At 42.3% G+C, this 20,023-nt stretch overlaps 1 protein-coding gene across 1 annotated transcript in view; it reads right to left on the bottom strand.

The window, feature by feature from the left end:
* Positions 1–20,023, bottom strand: part of LOC143275198 (calpain-5-like) — a 100,959-nt gene that overhangs the window by 56,297 nt on the left and 24,639 nt on the right. The window contains exon 2 of the mRNA XM_076579168.1: positions 7,197–7,368. Coding sequence (XP_076435283.1) covers positions 7,197–7,368 — 172 coding nt within the window. The remainder of the gene's footprint in view (positions 1–7,196; positions 7,369–20,023) is intronic.

The raw sequence follows: 20,023 nt of genomic DNA, 5'->3' as shown, positions 1-20,023 counted from the left end.
GGTCCAGGAGGGGTACTCTCTGGTAGAGCCCATGACACGAGCTGGTGAAAGCCCTTGGGAAGCCAGTGCGCCGACAACTCTTCTGACGACCAAGGCCAAAACCAGGATAGGGACCTGGAACATCAGAACCCTATACGAGACAGGCAAAACAGCTCAAGTCTGTCGTGAGATGCAAAGATACAACTTGAAGATTCTAGGCCTATGTGAGGCAAGATGGACAGGATCAGGAAGAACGCAACTAGTGAGTGGAGACACCATCATCCACTCTGGACAGGAAGAAGGCCAACCCCACACCCACGGAGTAGCGTTGCTGATGACACCCGAAGCAACACGAACACTGCTGTCCTGGGAGCCTATGTCACCAAGGATCCTCACGGCACGCTTCAATTCAAAGGGCAGGAAAGTTACCATCATTCAGAGCTACGCCCCTACCAACGTGGCAGTCATCAAAGAGAAGGATGATTTTTACCAACAAGTCCAAGCAGTCATAGACAAGACACCCAAAAGAGATATGAAGATCCTCATGGGAGACCTGAATGCCAAGGTAGGCGCCGACAACACAAACAGAGAGCTCATCATGGGCAGACACGGCACTGGAGTGCAGAATGAGAATGGAGAACTTTTCATGGAGTTCTGCACCTTCAATGACCTGGTCATTGGAGGCACCTTGTTTCCCCACAAGACCATCCATAAGACCACGTGGGTTTCCCCTGACGGCAAGACCGAGAACCAGATCGACCACATCACCATCGGTCGTAAGTGGAGACGAAGCCTGCACGACGTCAGGGTAAAGCGCGGCGCAGACGCAGCATCGGATCACCACCTGGTTGTGGCAGCACTCAAAACCAAGCTGAAGGCCTACAACGACCAGGCTGCAAGACCATCGCACAAGTACAATGTGCACAGCTTGAAGGAGAAACTCAAAGCAGAAGAGTTCAAGATTGAATTGAGGAACAAGTTCAGTGTGCTTTCCCAACTCCCAGAGGACTCAATAGAAGAACACTGGCACAGCCTTCGAGAGACCTGGACAACAACTTGCAAAACAGTCCTGGGCAAGAAAACAAGGAAGCACAAAGAGTGGCTATCAACAGACACCTGGACACTCATCACTGAGAGGAAGCATTTGAAAGACCAGATCAACTGCACGCAAGATCAAGCCGAGAGACATGAGCTACAAGCACAGTACTGGGAGACGAACCAACAAGTAAAGCGAAGTGCGAGAAAAGATAAAAGAACCTACATCGAGGAACTGACAGCAGAAGCTGAGAGTGCAGCAGGTCAGCAGAACATGAAGCGCCTGTATGAGATCACCAGGACACTCTCCGGGAAAAACAGCAACCCAAGCCGGCCCGTCAAGGACAAAGACGGAAACACCATCCTTGGCGAAGAACAGCAGAGAGCAAGATTGGCGGAGCATTTCAAAGAAACGCTCAACCGACCAGCACCACCCGCCCCACCAGACATCCCGCCACCTACCAAGCTCCTCGACATCAACACCAACCCTCCCAGCAAGACCGAGATCGTCAAGGCCATCAAGTCCCTCAAGTCAGGAAAGGCAGCCGGCCCAGATGGAATTCCACCTGAAGCTCTGAAGGCCGACATCCAGACTTCAACTGAGATGCTGCACCCTCTCCTTTGCAAGATCTGGGAACAGGAGCGAGTGCCAAAAGACTGGAAAAGAGGACATCTTGTAAAGCTGCCAAAGAAAGGGGACCTTTCATCCTGCAACAGCTGGCGGGGAATCATGCTGTTGTCTATTCCGGGCAAGGTACTGAGCAGAATCATTCTTGAGAGACTGAAGAACGCTTTGGACAAGACACTTCGGGACGAACAAGCAGGCTTCCAACAAGATCGCTTGTGCATGGATCACATCGCAACCATGTGCATCATCATCGAGCAGTCCCTGGAGTGGCAGACCCCCCTGTACACAGTCTTCGTCGACTTTCAAAAAGCTTTTGACAGTGTCGACCGAGATGTCATCTGGAGACTGATGTACCACTATGGATTTCCACCAAAGTTTGTAACCATCATCCAGCAAATGTACGAAGACACCACCTGTCAAGTGATCCACGATGGGAAACTGACGGAACCTTTCAGTGTGCAAACCGGCGTCTGTCAGGGCTGTTTGCTCTCACCAACCATTTTCCTGATGGTTGTTGACTGGGTCATGAGGCAGTCTACAGCAGATCGGAGGACAGGCATCCAGTGGACTTTCACTAAACAGCTGGAGGACCTAGACTTCGCAGATGAAATAAGTCTTCTCTCCCACAGGCAGCAAGATGCGCAGGAGAAACTATGTCATGTGGCAGAAGAAGCTGAGAAGACTGGACTCCAAATCAACATTGGGAAAACAGAGGTCATGAGGGTCAACAACAAGAAGCAAGATCCAGTGCAACTACACCAAGAGAACATCAAGGAGGTTGACAAGTTTGTCTACTTAGGCAGTGTTGTCAGCAAAGACGGGGGGACGGACGAAGACATCAAGCGCCATATCAACAAAGCAAGACACGCCTTCAACACCCTTTGACCAATCTGGAGATCGACAGCCCTCTCAATCCGCAACAAGATCCGGATTTTTAACACCAACGTGAAGTCGGTTCTACTCTATGGCTCAGAGACGTGGAGAGTGACAAAGACCAGCACCCACAAGCTTCAGACATTCACCAACAGATGTCTAAGAAACATCCTGAACATCAGATGGCCAGAGGTTGTCTCCAATGAAGAACTTTGGAACATGACAAAACAGGCCCCACTGGAGACGGAAATCAAGAAACGGAAATGGGGATGGATAGGCCATACACTACGCAAGCCTGCAACAAACATCACAAGACAGGCTCTTGATTGGAACCCACAGGGGAAAAGGAAAGTTGGCCGTCTGAAGCAGACCTGGCGGAGAAGCATTGAGGCAGAGACAAGGGCGGCCGGAATGACGTGGGCCGAACTGAAGAGGACCAGCCAGAGCCGGGTGCGTTGGAGGAGTGTTGTTGCGGCCCTATGTTCCCCACGGAATCAAGAGGAATAAGTAAGTAAGTAAGTAAGCTGGTTGTCTGGCCTTCCCCAACGGTTTGAGCTGGGAGTAATTCCACATTTTCATGATCTTCTCTGTTGGTTCTATGTTGTTGGCAAACTTTGCTGGAAGCATGTTTATAGAGGAGCCTAAGTGTGTCTATTTGAAATATCACTTCTTGTCCTTTTGACATCATGCGACACTTCACTTAAAGTTTTTTTGTTTTTTTTTGCTGCCCCATCATCTGCGCCGTTTCAGTGGCATTACTCCCACGTCACTCATTTAGATTCCCCCATACACGGCCACACCCGGGTTCATCCGTCGCAGTTCCAGCGTCGGCAGTCCACTTAAAGTCTTTGTTGAGCTGTTTGATACTGTTGATCCACTTCTCATGGTCTGCATCTGTTTTATTTTTCTCTCCACATCTGGTGTACATTTTGTCAATTGTCCTTTTTGTTTCCTATAACTGTACATTTACAGCTAAAATGATTATTTCCAGAACAATGAAAGCATGTTTTTCCATAAGCTGGACATTCTTTTTCATGTTGCTTGTGACATGTACCACAAAATTTGCATTCTTTGGTGTCTCGACATGTGATGATTTTGTTCACAGCATCACTGTTTTCAGAAGAGTTCATTGCTTTGCCTTGTGCAACAGTGTTCTCAGCTGTTCGGCAAATGTCCACATTTCTCCAGGTGAGGTTCTTAATCTTCAGGAGTTCTATTTGTGTGTTGGAGTCTTGAATACCAAACACAATCCTGTCACTGATTATAGAATCCACACAGTCTGGGCAAAAAGCACATGTCTTGCTGAGACCTTTGATTGTGGAGTAGAACTTTTCAAACAATTCCCCTTCTTCTTGCTGTCTGCGATTAAAACAAAAAATCAGTTTTTGAGATTAGGGTTACTCCCCTATCTGTTGAAAAAAAGGCTGGGGGAACTTGATGCCTCAAAAGTGTAGGGACCAGATAAAATTCCAACGAGAGTATCAAAAGAGCTAGGTATTGAGTTGTCATACCCACTGACATTACAGCATAAGTTATTAGAATCCGCAGTTGTTCCAAAAGATTGGAAAAAAAACTTATGTTACAGTAATTTTTTTTTTTAAAGGGTCTAGGTCTGAGGCAGGAAACTACCAAGCAGTCAGTCTTACTTGCATAGCATGCAAGATTCTGGAATCCTTTGTAAAGGATGCCATTATTTCACACATGGATACAAATAATCTGTATGGTAAGTGCCAAGATGATATTAGAAGCAAAAGGTCTTGTGTCACACAGCTTTTAGAGGTGATGGGGGAAATTACTAAGTTACTTGTCAAAGGTGATCAAGTACATATAATGTATTCAGATTTTCATAATACTTTTGGCAATGTACCACATAAGAGACTGCTAAGGACTAGAAGCTTATGGTACAGTCAGTAGCTTACACAAATGGACAAGAGATTTTTTGACAGAAAGAACTCAGAAAGTCAGAGTTGGTGATGAGTACTCCTCAGAGGCTCATGTTTGCAGTGGAATACCACAGGGAAGTATTTTAAGACCAGTGTTTTTTACTATCTTTATAAATGACCTTCCAGACTGTGTAGAATCAAAAGAACTTCTACTTATCTTGACAGTGACATTTTGTAAAATCTCTGTTGCAGCCTCACTTGGAGTATGGAAACACTGTGTGGTGTCCTATCTGAAGTGACAATCTGTTGTAATTGAGAGGATGCAGAGAAGAGCCACAAAGCTTGTACAAGAATGTAGGCACATGACTTATGATGATCAATTAACTTATTCAAAATGATTTTCCCTGTAGGCTAGAAAGGTACGTGGTGATCTCATTGAGACATATAAACTTTTCAATGGTCATGTTGATGTGTCTTACGATCAGTTTTTCTCTGCACCTCAGTACAGTTCCACAAGAAATACTGATGGAAATTTTTTTGTACACATTCAAAAACCAACAGAAGAAAGATTTGCTTCAGTAATTGAGTTGCTAATGTTTGAATCAACCGCCACCTCAGCTAAAACAAGCACCATCAAATAACTCATTCAAGAATCAACTTGACTATTCTACAAAATTCTAAACTATATTTAGAAATGAATAAACAAACTGGAAATGAAGCATCAAACTTGGACTGAAATATCTACCAAAATATGTTATGAAACAAAAAACGGACTGTTTAGAAGCTTCAAAGCTTGCTTTGTCCCTATCCTACTACTACTTCTACTGCACTGTATATTTGGATGTGTCAAAATAATCCTGTTGCATAATGTTTTGCAACAGCTTGCAGCCAGTGGGATTAATGTTTTATTTACTAGCAGAATACACTTACTTAATATTGTATTGGTTGTTCTGATTAAGTTAGACTGTTAACAAGTTACAAAGGAAGCCATGTCCCACTTTTGGGATCTTTTTTGTCACAACCATAAGACAAAATAGATTGTTTGAAAAGTCAGGCAAACATAACTGGTGATGAAAAATGCATTGTTTTTATGAACAAATATGCTACCAAACTCACTAAAATGAAAAATTCCACCAACACAAGCAAAGGAAGCTATAACCAAAGCTGCAGCAGAGGACCCCATTATTTTACTGGGTGTTTCCAGTATTGTGGATGCACACACACACACACACACACACACACACACACACACATATATATATATATATATATATATATATATATATATATACATATACATATATATATGATACTATGATCATCAGATTCTCCACAACCATCTGAACTGCACTTTTGGAATCTGTGATCTTGCTCTCTCATGGTTCCACTCTTATCCATCTGACCGGTCCAATGTTGTTTATGTTTGCAGTCTGTCACCCTCCCCTTCTAATATACAGTTTGGTGTGCCACAAGGCCCCATGCTTGGGCCTATTCTGTTTGTTCTTTATACACAACCGATTTTCCACAATTGTCAGTCATCATTCACTTTCCGATCACAGCTTTTCCAATGACAACCAGCTGTATCTTTTGGGACCTCTCTCTCCTTCCCTCTCTTGTTGACTCAGGCCTACATCTCCGATTTCAAGACATTCATGACTGAAAACAAGCTAAAATCAAATGACGGTAACACTGAAATCATGATTATCACGCCACAAAGACTTTGCCACTCAGTCTCTCCTCCTTCCTCAGTCTCCCTCAGTGGCACCGACATTCCTCTTTCCTCTTCTGTTTATAATGTTGGTGTTATACTTGACCAGTCTCTTTCCTATCAGCAGCATGTTGCAAATGTCTGCAAATTGTGTTTCTTTGAAATTTGCAGAACTGAATCCATTCATCATCTCTTGATTGAAGATGCAACCATAACTCTCCTCTGTGTCTTTGTGCTGTCCCGCCTGGTTTGTTGTAATTCTCTTCTAGTCGGTTCACTCAGCTACTTCATTGCTAGACTTCAGAAAGTCCAGAACCATGCTGTTCGTCTTGTTTTTCCTTCCTCTTAATTTGATCACATGTCTCCTCTCCTTCATGCTTTACACTGACTCCCAGCACAAGAAAGAATTATTTTAAGTCCACTGAAACGATTGGTCCACAGTTTCTTTCCAATCTCAGTCATCCTCACATACCCTCACACCAACTCCACTCTTCTTCTGACATCCGCCTGCTTAGGATCCCCCCTGTTTGAACCAAAAGGTATGGCCAATTCAGTTTTTCATACCAAGCGCTCTTTCTTTGGAATCAACTTCCTCAGCCTCTCTGTCACTCATCTTCGCTGCAGTCTTTCAAATCCAGTCTAAAACCCACCTTAATTCTCAACAGCTTATCCCTTTCCAGTATATATATAACTATCAGTGATGAGTGAGTTTGGGAGTTTCAGAATTTGTAGATTGTATTGTTGTGTGCTATTCATGATAGTGTACTTTGATGCTTGTGTGTGTGTGTGTGTGTGTGTGTGTGTGTGTGTGTGCTCATGTGCTTGTGTGTGTGTTTGGATATGTGCCTGTGGGGGGAGGGGGTGATTACTTAAATAATGTTTTGTATCTTGTGTCCAGTTTTTCCTTTTTGATATTTACATGTTTTTTTAATTCTTTTATTTTTAAACACCTAGGTCTTATTTTCCAGATTAGGCATAAATGGTTATAATAATAATAATATATATACATATATATGTATATATATATATACATATATATATATATATATATATATAGAGAGAGAGAGAGAGAGAGAGAGAGAATACCCACCCTTGGACGTTTCCAGATGATGTCAGCGGGTGGCTGACAGGAAAAGAAGAGGGAGGAGCCAGTAGGGGGAAATTCCCCGTCCACGAACAGCTTGTTCTTCCGTACACACCGCCTTCGCAGTTTGGAATATTTCTGCCCCTTGTAGGGCTCCGCTCGTGAACTGGTGGCCATCCTGGGGTAGACCCAATAAAATGGCTCCAGTGTTATCATGTTCTAACAAACATGTTGTCATGTCCTAACAATCATGCATATTTATATACATACTGTTAACATTCTCTTCCTATTTTTTTCTTTTGCAAATTTGTGATGGGTGGTATGGATTGGATCACTCCCATGGCTGACACTGTACAAAGTTCATGGGTTGGACAAGTTTTGTCCTGCAAATTCTGGTGTGTGCATTTTGTGTACAGGGCAAGTCTATGTTTACCCTGGTAATGATACATATCTGTTGAATAGAATTTTGCATCTCTGAGGAAATACTTAACTCAGGCCACCACCCCTACACCAGCACAAATATTTTTTGGGGGGATGGGGGTGGGGGTGCAGGGAGGGTTAAAAATTGATTTTTAATGCCTTTCCCCCTTCCTATCTGTAGGTACCAGCACCCTTTAAAAAAAAATCTGTTATAACAACATTTAAACAAGCTTAGATTAAAACTATAAGTCAAAACAAACATTCCAACACAAAAATTATTTTTCTATGTGTATTAGAACTTAAGTTACTGTCAATTGAAGTTCATTAAAAATTGAGCCTTTTAGCCTTCATTTTGAGCTTTTGGAGAAACCTCCAATTTTACTGCATCACTGCATGTATACTAAACAACGGAGACAGCTAAAAATTAAGGAAAATTACACTTTGTTTATGGACCTGGTTCGTTAGGGGAAAAAAATTGGAGTAATTTGCCCTTGATTAAGCCGGAAACAGAATTCGTGGGGAGTCTCTAAAAGCGAAAGTTGCGAGTTCGTCGATTGCATTTGTGTAAATGCTTCAGAATGGGGCTGGGGAAAACGGGAGGAAAGAAGTACTGTGTGCGCTGTTCGAACTTCAAAGGAAAAAAAGGTGACATCGCAACGAATACCAGCCATGAACTGATTGCATAGAGCGTGGCGAGCTCAGAATCACTTCGTGAACTGAAAAGAACCGCACCCTCAGTGGCGATGATATTCCTTCACTTTTCACGAACAAGGTCTTCAAAACAAGCAAGGTATGTGATATTTTGAATCAAATATTCATTTTTTATGTTTCAAAATATATTTGTTTCAATTCAACAGCCAAGCCTAAGAATGTTTTGGGTCTGATTTCTCAAAGTGGGATAATTAAACTGTCTTCATTTCTCACACACTCATCTGTCTAATGTTTGAATCCAAAAGCACAATTTAACCTTTAAAACGGAGAATTACAGTACACCAGCTGACTGGTCTTTTTCAGCTTCCAGTCACCGATGTTGTATCATTCAACTGGATTTTGTGTGTGTGTGTTTGTTTGTTGGTCACATTCTTAGCTGTGATATTTATTCAGCACAGACATATGCATCTCTGACACAAAGTACAAAACTGGCTAGTGTACCCCTGAAACAAACACAACACATAATTTCCACTGTACAACATTTGTCAGCACATACTTCTTTCAAGTGGAAATGCTTGCACATTTTCAGAAAGTGCTGTAACAATGATACTGAGACAGTGAGATCCTTGCTACTTCCACAGGCAATGTGAATGTTTACACACACACACACACACACACACACAGAGCATTGTTATTGTTGCAAATTTAAACAACTCACTGGCTTGAGATTCTGCACATGCATAATGCAGTGAATAGATCTGACACATTTTGGGGGTTGTATGGAGTTTGACTGAAAATGTATAACTAAAACAAATGTCATATCATTCAAGCTATAATTATATATTCTTTTCTTTTTTTGTCACAGCTTTCAGATATGCAAGTCCAAGAAGACATCACTGCTACTTCTGCATCAGCAGTGGAAACCAGTGCTGCTGACAGTAAACTGAGTAATTTTACAAAATTTAACAAATTTGGAAGTGAAAATATGTAATGATCTGACAGCTTTGCTTCCCCCTTTACACCAATCTGATACTGATGACACCGTGAAAGATGACTTATTAGGGCCTGAAGACTGTTTTGTAAAAAAATTTAGACTGAAGAGGGGTTACAGTAGTGGGTGTCAATTTGTAGAGTGTGTGTGTGTGTGTGTTAGTTGAGAGTGGATTGATTCAGGTGGATCATTGGTATTGACAAATTGTGTAAGACAGTCAGATTATTATCTGTGTATGAAGTTGTTTTTTAAGCTTTCTTCTTGGGAATTGTGGAGTTTGAATGCACCTGATATTTTTTTTCATACTGATGTGAACAAAAATTGCAACTGTTTATATACTGTTTATATTTATCTGATATAATGTTGATTTATATGCAATATATATGTCACTTGTATACACGAGATAATTTGATTTCAACAGCCAAAGCTTATACCCACTGCTTGCTAATGATATTGATCATATGGTGCATTTAAATAAGACTTCAGAAACTGTTGCTGTGAGTTTTCTTCTTCTCTTTGAGGGAGAAAGGTGGGGGGTGGGGAGGGGTGCAGTGTGGTTCAAAGCAGTTAAGATTCACTGCAGAGTTTTTGTTTTTTTTTTCTTTCTGATCATGGAAAAAAAATCAAAACTTTGTGAATGTAGACATTGAACTTCAATACAGATGTATATCACACACACACACACACACACACATGCACGACATCCAAAACTAAATGGTGCTCACATCATAAATAACTCAAATTGTTAAGACAATTGTTCATTGTTTAGCATTTAGGTATGAATGAATGATACAAAAAAATAAAAGAAAATATCTAATCAAAGTGATTTTCTTCAAGTCTGTTTGTGTTTGACTCGGACCTGTTTACACTGCATTTTGTAAACAGTCCAAATTTGATTGTACAGATTTGACAAGCAAGCAATAAGCAAATGATATATATATATATATATATATGATTAAAAATAATACAGGAAATAAAAGATGGGAGGTGGGGCATTCAAATGTAAATAAATGCAATTATTTACACTAAGAATTTACAGCACTACCAGTTTCTAAAAAAAATGGCATCAAAGAGAAAACTGGTATTATGTGTTAATCCTTTTGGCCAGTTGTTAGATACAATGAACTTACAGGTTTCCATAAAAGAAATACATATTCTAACCTGGTGAAAGTACAGACATATCCATTTTGGGTAAACACGCCAGATGATTGTACCAGACTGGTGTGTCTGAATGTCTGGGAGTCTTGAGAAGACTTATCAGTGCATGTCACTTGTAATGATGAATGAGTGAGTACTGTATGCACACATGCATGCATGCTACACCATAAGATGAAATCATTCTTTACTTGCAGTTAATCATCAATGCAACTGTGATGAAACACACATGAATCAGTCTTGATGATGATTATCTTTAATCAAATTCCATGCTCTGCTCCACCACTCTTCTCCCCACAATTGCCATGCTAAACTGCACCACTCATTTCCCCACAGATTTCCATGCTCAACTCCAACACTCTCTTCCCCACTATATGTATTAAAAAGTCATGTGATAGAAAAGGCAGAAAAAGATCAAATTCATTGGAACAGCAATGGCCATTTTCTCAAGTCTGAAATCTGTTTTTAGAAGGCACGTGCGCGCACACACACACACGCGCGACACACACACACACACTCACTCATACTATGTAGCAACAATATGAAATGCTAGAATGTTTATTGATTCTGATTGAATGGGTCACACACAGGAGCGATACTTTTTTCTTCAGTTCAGTTGTTAAAAATCTGCGGGAGGTTTATGTCGCTGTGACAGCAGAAATGTCCTCTGTGACAGCAGAAACTGACTTGACTTCGCCTTCTTGTTTCTGGTTCCGCGACAATTGAAAATCTTCGCACTACGAACAAGTTCAACTTTCGCGCTACTTATCTGTTATCCATTCTTTTTTTAAATACTCTTTCGGTTCTTTAACTTTCATGGATTCAAGCGCACTTTCAGTTTCAGCGGACAGAGTCGCCATGTTTGATTATCCGGACGTCCCAAGGTGAAGGGGCTGAACTTTTCACTAACTCCCGGTTTTCTAACGAACAGGGTAAAAAATAAAGATACCTAATTTTTTCCATTAATCATTAATCATCATTAATCATTTTATTAATATTGCTCTATAAAATCCAGTTCTTTTGGTTTGGTTTTGTTTTTTGCAAATTCACACCCAGCAAAATTTGTCAAAATAGCAACAGGTGGAGTTTCTTCATTTATCAAACTATTTTTATGTAATAAAGTGATTTATATTCAGCTTAGCAAGGCCTTTAAAATTGGGTACAGCAATAATTCAATTTGAAGAATCTGTAAGATTTAACATCAAATTCTTTCTTTTTAACTGGACAGACACACATGCACAAATACACATCACATACTATTCTCCTTCTCTCTGACAGACACACACACTACCATGACTTTTTAATTAAAAGTCACATTCAGCAAATTTTGTTCTTTCTTTCTTTACTTCTTTTTTATAATAAAAAAAATCAAGTTGCAGGAATGATGATGTTCTGGAAAAATAGAAAAAAATGGTGTAATAATTTGTTTTGTAAATAAGAGTGAAACCACTACTATAGAATATATCTGCTGATTAATTTCATTTCAACAAACAGCAGCTTAACATACTTATAATTAATTCCATCATGAAAATAAGAAACTGAAAAAGATCGTCGCTTCAGTTACTGAGTTAGATTTGAAACGACTGAAGTGCGGCGGTATTGGGTATTCCCAACGATCGAGCACTTTCGTGCACTCATTTATAAAAAAAATATCGATGATATAATCAACAGTGTGATAGTAAAAATCAAATGAAATCAAAGGTTTCAGAACCGACCAAGATCATTGTTGAAGTTTGGCTCAGCTTCTACTGCCATTTCGGCATCCGAATGATGCACAGCCGCTCTTTCGACTCGGAGCTTGTCTGCACCACGCGGTAGGCTAGTTGCGTATACATTTCTGGATCTGGTAGTGTACGTCGCAGACGCCACTTCTGGCGATACCTTTCGAAAGGAAAATAAAAAAGCTTCTCATTGATATCCATAATTACTGTTGTATCTAATGCTAATTTTGAGAATTTTAAGTTTACAGTCAAGTGAAAATCGTTTTTTACGTGTTTTTTTCGCAATATGCGGTTAGTTGCAAGCCGAACTAATACTCAGTCATCGGAAAGATGAGGTTCAGACAAACACAGCTGTACTAAAAATAGCTCTGTATATCAAATGTCAAGCGAAGAAAACAGAGACGCGAAAACCAGTTGACGCAATCTGTGTCGGAGCGGTCGGCCACGGCGTGCAAGAAGCCTTTCGACTACCCCCGATTTTTACTATTTTATTCAACAAAGATAAAATACAGATGAAAAGCAAAAACAGCATTGGAAAGAGGAGAAAGTGAACTTTATTGCCATGTAAAACATATTTATTTCTTTATCATCACTCAAGTTATAGGCTTGGGGAAAATGGGCAAAATCAACGGTTTTCGTTTTTTGTTGTTGTTTTTTTGTTTGTTTTTTTGCTTCAGTTTAACAAGCGGGGTTGTCGGTACCTACTATCTGTATAGTTTTCTATAACTGTGTCATTGTACCTGCCTATCTATCTCTAAATCTATACATGAGCATAAAAGCCCAAGTAAACAGAGGGACTGGCAAAACTGACACCCCTCCCCCACTTGACCCCCGAAGAAGGGGGTGTCAAACAGACCTGATGAGCAGAGGGTGGGTCAGCACTGAGTCATCTGCAGTGTGCAAGGGATGCCTGCTTCTCTTCTCCTCTATCCATGGACAAGCCCGGTCATCTTCATAATGTTTTAGTTTGATTTCTCTTCTGTATGGTTGTTTCTTTATATGCCTGAGGGGGCTGTCTCTGTATCTCACACATAACAATTCAGTTGTGATAAGGACCATCCTCGTCTGTCTGCTGATGGCTCAGCGCAGTTGCAGGCACAATAAACAAACTATTCTGCATATGGTCTGACATGCAAGGAAAACCTGGCCACACTGTGCTCTTCTTCTTTGATGCATTGTCTTCTTCTGCTGTACTACACTGTTTTTCTTCTGTACCACTTTGTCAACAAAGATAAAGATCTACAAGGCCATAGTCCTTTCTTCACTACTATATGGATGTGAAATGTGGACCCTGTATCGACGGCACATCAAGCAGCTAGAACAGTTCCACATGAGATCGCTGCGCATGATCATGGGCATTCGCTGGTAGGACAAAGTCACAAACCAAGAGGTGTTGGACAAAGCATCGAGTCAATATTGCTGAATGTTCAGTTAGGCTGGACTGGCCATGTCATCAGAATGGATGACAGCTGCATCCCCAGACAACTAATGCATGGCCAGGTGTTCCAGGTATATCAACCTCCAAAGTTTTACTGATGATGCCTGTGGGTTACCATACACCTGCCAGTCTCCAACTTCAGTAATATGCTATGTGTCAGAGTGAAGGATGACTCTGATTGTGTGTGTGTGTGTTTGTGTGTGCATGTGTGTGAGTGTGTGTGTGTGTGTGTGTGTGTGTGAAGAAGGCAGCAGATTTCAGCCAGTAGCTCCAAAGATAAAGCCATGAATTTTATCTTAGTTGAGGGCATGGGAAATCTGTCCCAAGGTCTATTTTTGTGTGAGGATGGGTTCATCAGTGCTGATACCATTATGGTGCTTGATGCATGTGTGCTCAGTTAGTGCCAGTCAGCCCCTCCTGAGTCACACTGAAGCTCAATGGCCGTTTGTTTCACGCCACTGCCCCCTCCCTGTCTGATTCTGTATGAGTATCTCTCTCTCTGTCTCTATAAGAAACATAGTGCATGGATGTGCATGTGTAAATACACACATTCACTTGGTCATGCGTGCCCACAGATATACCAACACATTCACAGTGTCACATTCTATTTTGTTTTTCCATTTTGGAGTATGGGGTGTGAAACACACACACACACACACACACACACACACACACACACACACACACACACATTATAAATCAATGTGTGTTTACATGTATGCATGTATGAATGAATATGTATATATATGTATGCATAAACGCACATATGAGCATGTATACATATATATTGGGTGTCCCCAAAAAAGTGAACCGCTTTTTTGACAAGTATTTTCTCAGTGATAGAGAAATCGAATTCTTTGAAAATGTTCACACAGTAACCTAGAGAAATCGAATTCTTTGAAAATGTTCACACAGTAACCTAGAGAAATCGAATTCTTTGAACATGTTCACACAGTAACCTAGAGAAATCGAATTCTTTGAAAATGTTCACACAGTAACCTTAGGGTACCATCAACAAGTCTGCAAAATATCTAAATGTTTGGACACAAATTATGCGAGTATTGTCAAATTCAAAACAGCATGTCAAAAAATCCAGTATCAGAACTGTGCAATGTGATCTTCATCATGTTAATGCTAGCTGCCAGGTGTTGGCATCTGTCAATCAGTGTCAGTCTAAAAATAGCTTGTCTGGGTGTCAAGTCTATTGATTTTTTTTTATTGTTGTCTGTATCTGTATCCAAAATCAGTTCTGTCCAAAGTTTCAGTTTAGAAGGATCAACCATGCCTTTGAGTAAAAGTGATAAGGATACCATTGAAAACTGTTTCAAGGAGAAAGGCTGGGGTGGAAGAAGGACTGTAAAGCAATTTCCAAGCAAAGGGTGGAGTCATGTCACTGTAAATAGACTTATTGCTAAAATATGCACTACAGGGTCAGTAGCATGTAAAATTGGCAGTGGGAGACCCAAGACTGCATGTTTGGAGGAGAACAAGGACCGTGTTGAGGAACTGATTCAATCCCAGAAGGAGAACCCAGGGACCCACAAATCTGTTAGAGAAGTTGCAAGCGATTTACAAGTGAGCAAGTCTTCTGTGCAAAGAATGGCGAAAGAACTGGACCTGAAGCCCTTCAAGGAGGTACTGATGCGTTTTGTTTCATCCAGTCCCCGCCCTGAAAGAGGGTCTATGCTACACAATACTACATTATATATAAGTCATTACATACACTACACAATGCTACTTAAAGTCATAACATGCATACACAATACTACATAACGGCATAAGCATGGTAATACGAAGACAAACACACACACACACACAAACACACACACACACACACACACGAAGGCAAAAGCATGGTATTAATAAATTACATAGGGAAAAAAACCCAGAGAACTCTCTCTCTCTCTCTCTCTCTCTCTCTCTCTCTCTCTCTCTCTCTCTCTCTCTCTCTCTCTTATGCACACACACACTTACACATAACTGTCATAAGCATACATTGTGTATGTTATCAAATACTATACTTATGTAAATATAAAACAGTAAGTCTAATAGAGATACACATAGCAATAACAGGGGGGGAAATGCTCATTGCCAAAGGAAGCATAATTCAACATATAAAATAGTATATGAAAACAAAAATGTCACAGGTGAAAGAGATAGAAAGAGAGAGAGGGAGAGAACGAAAGAGGCAGACAGATAGATAGAGGGAGAGGGAGAGAGAGAGATTGAAAATAAAACAATATCAGCTAATAATGATAACCTCATATATGTAACATATTATAGAGAACAGCAGGTCAAATAAGAAAAACAAAGTAACATGCATTGTAATCATCTAATCAATATACCGGTATGTACACACACACACACACACACACACATATATATATATATATAGAGAGAGAGAGAGAGAAAGATACACACACATATACATACGTACATACATATATAACTTAGGACTATGCACATATCAGTACACATACATCAATGCATCGAATGGACAATGGAGCAAATGGCAACTACTGCATGAATATAAGTTTATAACTACATTTTAATAGAAGAAAGGGATGAAGAAGCAAACAGAAGTAACATGCATTACAAACGAATGAAATATAAAATAATACTTCAATTCACACAAATAAACAAGAGTGCAGCATGATGAGGTGGGGGTGGGGGGGTCCTGGGCAACCGTACACATCAAGAGTCAATCGGTATCATCAAAGTGGACAATACATTACACTGTCATTAGGTGGGAAAGGTAATGTTTTTTTTATGGTAGTTGGGCAGTGGTGTTGTTTAATTGTTTCTGGGAGTGAGTTCCGTAGAGGGGCACCTGAGTAAACCAAACTGGATTTGAACAAATCAATTCTTGGGATTGGGATATGGACTTTTGGGGGATTCCTTGATGAATTTACAGAAAATTTGTTTATTAGTGTTGGTGGTGCATTTCCTGTCATAATCTTGTGCATTGTTATTCCTTTGTTGTACTCTAATCTACCGATTTGAGGGAGAATATTCGCTTGTTTATGGTGTGTGTCCATCGAGATCGATGATGACCATCGTTGTCATCCAGCTGGGGGATGGGGGCAGGGTGGTGGTGGTGGGGGGGGAATGCTCATGAATCTATCTGTGAGTGCGCAGATGGCTGAATAGTCCAATCTGCGCACGAAATGTTCGCTGACAGTTGGGGCAGACAAAGACAGGCATATCATTGCCAGGGAGCTTGTTTGCCCGTGACTTTCTGGCCTGCCTCTTCTGAACAGCTGCAGCAGTCCTGTTGGCTTCGCACAACTTGGCACCTTTGTGCACAGCAGTGCGCCATTTGTCACGGTCCACTGCAGATTCCTCCCAGGAGTCAGGGTTGATACCAAACGCTTTCAGAGAGACTTTCAGAGTATCTCTGAAGCGCTTCTTCTGACCTCTGTGTGATCTCTTCCCTTGTTGCAGCTCGCCATAGAAGAGCCTTTTGGGCAGCCGATGGTCTGGCATGCGTGCCACATGTCCAGCCCAGCGAAGCTGGGACTGCATCAGGATGGTGAAGATGCTGGGAAGGGTGGCTTTTGCAAGCACCTCTGTGTCTGGGGTCCTGTCTTGCCACTTGATGTTCAGTAGCTTCCTTAGGCATGTTGTGTGGAAGTGGTTCAGCTTCTTGGCATGTCGTTGGTACACTGTCCAAGTTTCGCAGGCGTACAGTAGTGTGGGGAGAACTACTGCTCTGTAGACCTTTATGGTCTCAAGACCAATGCCTCTTCTGTTCCAGACATTTGCATAGAGTCTACCAAAAGTTGCGCTTGCTCTTGCAATCCTGACGTTCACTTCATCATCGATGGTCGCATTTCGTGACAGTGTGCTGCCAAGGTATGTGAACCGCTCCACCGCACTGAGTCTCTGACCGTTGACTGTGATGTTGGGCTCAACGTGGGGTTTCCCTGGGGCTGGCTGATGGAGAACTTCAGTTTTCCTCGTGCTGATGGTAAGGCCGAAGTTCCTGCTGGCAGTGGCAAACTTGTCGACGCTGAGTTGCATGTCAGCTTCAGATCCAGCGTTGAGGGCACAATCATCAGCAAACAAAAAGTCTCTGATGATGTCTGTCATGACCTTCGTTTTTGCTTGAAGCCTTCTGAGGTTAAACAGCTTGCCATCTGTTCGGTACTTTAGGCCGATTCCAACATCGCCATCTCTGAAGGCATCAGTAAGCATTGCAGAGAACATGAGGTTGAACAGTGTTGGAGCCAGGACGCAGCCTTGCTTGACACCATTTGTGACAGGAAAAGGAGCAGATGTTTCGCCATTGTCCTGGACTCGAGCCTGCATGCCGTCATGGAATTGGCTGACCAAGGAAATAAATTTCCGAGGGCATCCATACTTGGCCATGATCTTCCACAGTCCCTCTCTACTCACGGTGTCGAAGGCTTTAGTGAGGTTGACATAGGTGGAGAACAGATCAGCATATTGCTCCTGACATTTCTCTTGCAGCTGCCTTGCAGCAAACACCATGTCAGTGGTTCCACGCTCTATCCGGAATCCACATTGGCTCTCAGGCAAATGACCTTGGTCAAGGTGTGCTGTGAGGCGGTTTAGTAGGATCCTGGCAAGTATCTTGCCTGCGATGAAGAGCAAGGAAATGCCCCGATGGTTATCACAGGCTTGCCGGTTCCCCTTTCGCTTGTTCAAGTGAATGATAGATGCATCTTTGAAATCCTGGGGGATCGTCTCTTCTTTCCACATGAGTGATTACAGCTGATGGAGCTTCTCAGTCAGCACAGTGCCTCCATCCTTGTAGACCTCTGCTGGTATGGAGTCTGAGCCAGGTGCTTTGCCACTGGATAGCAGACGGATTGCTTTCTGGGTCTCAAGAAGTGTTGGCGGATCGTCCAGTGCTTCGTTGATGGGGACTTGTGGGAGACGGTCTATGGCTTCATCATTTATGGAGGAGGGCGATTTAAGACACTGTTGAAGTGCTCAGCCCAGCGTTTGAGAATTTTCTCCTTCTCGGTGATCAAGGTATTCCCATCTGCACTGAGGAGGGGGGATGATCCTGAGAATGTGGGGCCGTAGACTTCTTTTAAGGCATCATAGAACCTCTTCATATCGTGCCTGTCAGCATATCCCTGGATCTCATCAGCTTTGTCACTCAGCCACTTATCCTGCATCTGACGTAACTTTTGCTGAACAGTCCTGCGGATGGCATTGTACGCATCCTTTTTTGATGTGGACTTTGGGTTGCTCAGGTAGGCTTGATGCAGACAGCGTTTCTCATCCAGAAGCTGCTTGATTTCATCACAGTTTTCATCAAACCAGTCTTTGTGCTTTCTGGTCATGGGTCCCAGGGTCTCTGAAGCTGTACTATAGATCAGCTCGTGCAGGGTCCTCCAGTCGGACTCCACATTCTGGTTGTCCAGAGAGGCGGATTCCAGACGATCTTCCAGCAGCTCCACAAAGGTCTGTTTGATGGTGATGTTTTTCAGCTTAGCGATGTTGAGCCGTTTTGGAGCCTTCTGGCCTTGGGGGTGTCTCTTGGGCCGGATTCGAATATTCAGCTTCGAGACTACAAGGCGATGGTCTGTCCAACACTCGGGGCCGCACATGGTCTTTGTCACACGTACATCTTGCCTATCCCTTTTCCTGACGATGACGTAATCGATGAGATACCAATGCTTTGAGCGAGGGTGCATCCATGATGTCCTGTTACGGGTAGGGAGGCAGAAAACTGTGTTGGTTATCAGCAGTTCGTGCTCTGCACAGGTCTGAAGCAAAAGCAATCCATTTGGGTTGCAGTGGCCCACGCCATGCTTTCCAATCACTCCATCCCAGGAGATGTAGTCAGAGCCAACTCTAGCATTGAAGTCCCCAAGAATGATGAGCTTGTCTGCTTTAGGGATAGCAGCAATGACAGAGTGAAGGTCCTCGTAGAACTTCACCTTCACTTCATCCGGGTTGGTCATGGTTGGGGTGTAGGCACTGACAATGGTGAGGTGCTTCTGGCCAGATGCCAGTGGGAGTTTCATGGTCATAAGCCTATCGTTGACTCCCTTTGGGATTCCAGCTAGCTTGCTGACAAGTGCTGTTTTTACTGCAAAACCAACACCAGCCTCACGTCGCTCTTCGCTTCCTCGTCCACTGCAGAAGAAGGTGTAACCAGATCCCCGTTCACAGAGCTCGCCTTCACCTGCAAGCCGAGTCTCACTCAAGGCTGCGATGTCGATGTTGTATCTGGTGAGTTCGGATGCAACTAGTGCCGTTCTCCTTTGGGGTCTGTCTGCGTTATCTCTGTCCAGGAGAGTCCGTATGTTCCAAACACCAATGGTGAGAGGAACGATCCTTGTTTTTTCTTTTCTTTCTCTTTGTTTCGACCGCTGATGTAGGGTCCCCGCCAGCTGCGGTATGCTGGCCAGGGCGATATGGAGCAGGCAATTTTTAGGGCACCTTTTCTAGCCCCTTCCTCATGCCAGGGAGGTGA

The sequence above is a fragment of the Babylonia areolata genome, chromosome 30 (assembly GCF_041734735.1).
Source record: "Babylonia areolata isolate BAREFJ2019XMU chromosome 30, ASM4173473v1, whole genome shotgun sequence".
NCBI classification, from domain to species: Eukaryota; Metazoa; Mollusca; class Gastropoda; order Neogastropoda; family Buccinidae; genus Babylonia; species Babylonia areolata.
The sequence above is the reverse complement of the archived record's forward strand: the minus strand, read 5'-3'. Positions and strand labels throughout refer to the sequence as shown.